The sequence below is a fragment of the Arachis ipaensis genome, chromosome B4 (assembly GCF_059453495.1).
Source record: "Arachis ipaensis isolate K30076 ecotype BB chromosome B4, ASM5945349v1, whole genome shotgun sequence".
NCBI classification, from domain to species: Eukaryota; Viridiplantae; Streptophyta; class Magnoliopsida; order Fabales; family Fabaceae; genus Arachis; species Arachis ipaensis.
This window is the reverse complement of record NC_142439.1, coordinates 3,625,799-3,629,605: the sequence shown is the minus strand read 5'-3', so window position 1 is coordinate 3,629,605 and position 3,807 is coordinate 3,625,799. Positions and strand designations below refer to the sequence as shown.

Genomic DNA, 3,807 nt, shown 5'->3' with positions numbered 1-3,807 from the left:
TTTTTACATACAGCACAGAAGTTTTTTATGTAAATACAAAAATATTTAAAAGACCACATATTTAAAACATTAACTTACCCAATCAACAAATTATATTCGTGACAAAAATTTATGTAATATACTGAAAAAATGCAAAAAAAAAAAAAATAATAATAATAATAACGCATGCATACGGTTTTTTTTGTTAGACTTGTATCAATTCTTCACTACAAAAACACTTATAGATATAATATCATTCTATTTACTATTTCAACATTTGATATATTTAAACACTTTTTAATTCAAATATATTGAATTATAAATATATCAAATTTTCACATTAACAAATATTGGAGGCACAAATGAAGCTTAGTAGTAGTAGAGGTATGCTAGGGTGGCACAATTATCATTGAAGGCATCTCCAAAAGCTGAAAGCAATGAGTAGTAAGTAATCTAGAAACAGATAAAGTAAGTCCCAATCATGAGCAAAAGGTAAACTAATTAAATACAGAAAGTAAATAAAACAACAACAACAACAAACAAAATTTAAAAAATAATCACAATAATAAAGGCAGGAAAAGGGAAAAGAGACAGAGTAAAAAAAAAAAAAAAAAAGAGTTCTTGATGTCACAATATATATAATTTGTTCAATTCAACAACAGTTTCTTTTCCTTTTACACAATTTCTTTCCTTGGAAATACAATATAAAAAAAAAAGAAAAAAAGAAAAGGGGGTGAGAGGTCTACAACCTTTGTTGGCAGACCCCACCCACCATTATTGCAACCTCCTTCTCCCAGCTCACAGATCTACACTTCCCACTTACCCCTCTCCCATTTCTTGCTTTTTCTCTCTTCTTTTTTTTTTCCCTATGCCAGATTCATATATATCTATAAATTCTACATTCCACCATCCCCATATGTGGACGTGGACCACAGCAATACTAATAATATTATTGATATTAATTATAATTAACAAAAAATAAATAACAGTTCAACAAAAAAAGAAACTAAATAAGATTAGTAGTAGTAGACGAGCACCGAAGAGAAAGAGAGAGAGCATGTGATGATGGTAACAATCAAGCGGAATCCTCGGGTTGCTCACTGGAGTTGGGAATTTCCTTTTTTACCCTCGGCTGGATCCCATAATAGCCAACGTACCACTTTACGAACTTCCTCAAACCAGAGGCGAGATCCGTGGTTGGCTTATACCCGAAATCCCTAAACGCCAGGCTGACGTTAGCGTGCGTGTATGGAACGTCGCCGTTTCGTGGCATCTTAATCACGTGCTTCTTCGCCTTCACATTCAACAGACTCTCCAATATCCCAACTAACTTCCCCACCGGCACCGGCGACGTGTTCCCCAAATTATAGATCCTCAGCTGCGCCGGTCCCCTCTTCTTCCCCCCGCTTCCGGTGCTCTTCTCCGCCGTATCCAGCGCCCCCACGCACCCCTTCACCACGTCATCGATGTACGTGAAATCACGCGCCACCTCCTTCCCGTCCTGCGTCTGGTAAACATCGATCCCCTTCCCTTGAAGAATGTCCTTCGTGAAAAAGAAGTACGCCATGTCTGGTCTCCCCCAAGGTCCGTACACCGTGAAGAATCTCAGCCCGGTGAGGGAAAGACCGTAGATATGGTTATAAGTGTGCGCTATTTCCTCTCCGGCTTTCTTCGTGGCGGCGTAGAGGCTCGCCGGTTGGTCGGTGCGGTGAAGCTCCGAGAAAGGGTTCTGTGTGTTGAGTCCGTACACGGAACTGGAAGAGGCCCACACAATTGACGGTTGAGGGTTCGCGGCTTTCGCTACTTCTAGAAGGTTGACGAAGCCGGCGATGTTGGATGCCACGTAGGATTGGGGGTTCTGCATGGCGTAACGGACGCCAGCCTGTGCGGCAAGGTGGAGAATGTGTGTGAATGGAACGACATCGAAGAGTTTCTTGAGCAACGGCGTGTCGTTTAGATCACCTTCGACGATGAAGATTTGGTGCTTTGAGAGGAGGTCTTGGCGTGCTCGCTTCAACGACGGATCGTAGTATGAGTTGAAGTTGTCGAGGCCGAGGACGCCGTCGCCGCGTTTCTTGAGTGCCAGGGAGCAGTGGGAACCCACGAAGCCTGCGGCGCCGGTGACCAGCACCGACATGCCGTTGGGGCGGCGTGGGGTGGAGGAGTGGCGGACTTGCTTCTCCCAGGATGCGCCTCCCACGCCTCCTCCGCCGAAAGCGGAGGAGAGGAAGCGGTGACGGTGGTGGTTGTTGTTGTTGTTGTTGTTACTAGAAGGAGATGAGTTGAGTGGAGGGTAGTTGAAGGTGAAGAGGAATACAAGGATAAGAGCTACGAGAATTGTTGCTCGGAAAAGAAGCTTGGAAGAAGCGTTGAGGAGTTTGGTGCTGTTTACTCTTCGGATGTAGCTGTTGTATCTTTCCAGCTTTATTGTTTTGCTTTTATCTGGAGGAGAAGCCATTCTTTCTTTCTTTCTTTCTTGATTATTGATGCTGTCACTACTGTGATTCTATTGTTCCAGCTATATATGTATATATGATTGTGTGCTCTTTTTGATGAAGAAGGGCTGCAACTACTCAAATAAGTGTGTATTGAGTTGTTTTTCTCTTTTCTATATGTTTTTCTTTTTTGGTGAGAGCTTTCGTGTGTGTTTTTTTGAGGTTGAGCCCTGAAGCTTCGAGGGTGTGTGAAGGATCAATATAAAGGAGAGGGAGGGAAGGAGAGAGAGGAGAAGTGAGAGTTTTCTTGGGTTGGTGTTGGTTGGAGACCACTTTCTTAATTTTATTTTATTTTATTTTTTATTTTAACTTTTAATTTAATTTTTTTATATTAAAAACTCTTGTCACATTGATGGAAAGTGATGGTGTTCATGTATTTAAAAAATATCGTTATGAAATATAATTTTTTGTTTTTTTTTTTTAATATAATGTATGAAAATATGTATTAAACTATTCTTTCGTTTTAGTCCATAACAACAATAAAAAAATTTCGTGACCCACAAATTCAGCCCAACAGAATACATAAATTCAATTACAATCTTAGTCTTTATTATCTTATCTTATCTTTATTTTATCTTTAGTTGTTCTTATCGTATCTTTATTTGTTTTTATCTTTCTTAAACCAATGCTCTATATATATTTAGTTTTAAATCTATCACCAATCAATAAAATTTTTTTCATTTTTTTTTATTCTTTCACAATTTTATCAATATATTTTATTGTTTCTAAGATTAAAATAAAAAACCTTTTAGTTAGAATTTGTTTGTATTTTGATTAATTTTCCATGTATTATCATTATTATTATTATTTATTGTCACCTCCTATCAAGCCTTTACAAGAAATTGTAGGCGAAGAATAATATTGGAGTGAGAGGAAGAAGAAAAATACAATAACAAATAAGAATGACTAATTTAGAGATTTTATAAAAGGATAGGAACGAAATTGGATCATAATATCAAATTTGAGGTCATATAGCTATTGTCTAATTTAGCATAACAAAAGAGTGTCACATCATTATTGTATTTACCGAGTCATGTTGAAAAGAGGTTCAATGACCACAATAGTATCTAAAATTCAATCTAAAAGATCATTATAGTACTATTAAAATTTAAGAGATCAAATTAAAAAAAATTAATATAAAAAATCACTATAAAAATTTAGTCCTTCTCAATTTTTTTAATTAAAATCTATTATATATATGTAATGTATTGAAGTCATTTAAAATTTGGTTAAAATTTTAAAAATATCCCTATTCACTTTTTTATACTAATAATGTGTGTGGTTAGGGGAATTATAAATAATTTTTAAGAATTTTAAGATAGAAATATCATAT

At 36.6% G+C, this 3,807-nt stretch overlaps 1 protein-coding gene across 1 annotated transcript; it reads right to left on the bottom strand.

Moving 5' to 3' along the window:
* Window positions 1-600: 600 nt before the first annotated feature.
* Window positions 601-2,827, bottom strand: GAE6 (UDP-D-glucuronate 4-epimerase 6). Its single transcript, XM_016341701.3, has one exon. It carries the CDS (start codon window positions 2,435-2,437, stop codon window positions 1,055-1,057), a length of 1,383 nt encoding a protein of 460 aa, XP_016197187.1. The 5' UTR covers window positions 2,438-2,827; the 3' UTR covers window positions 601-1,054.
* Between the last annotated feature and the right edge of the window lie 980 nt (window positions 2,828-3,807).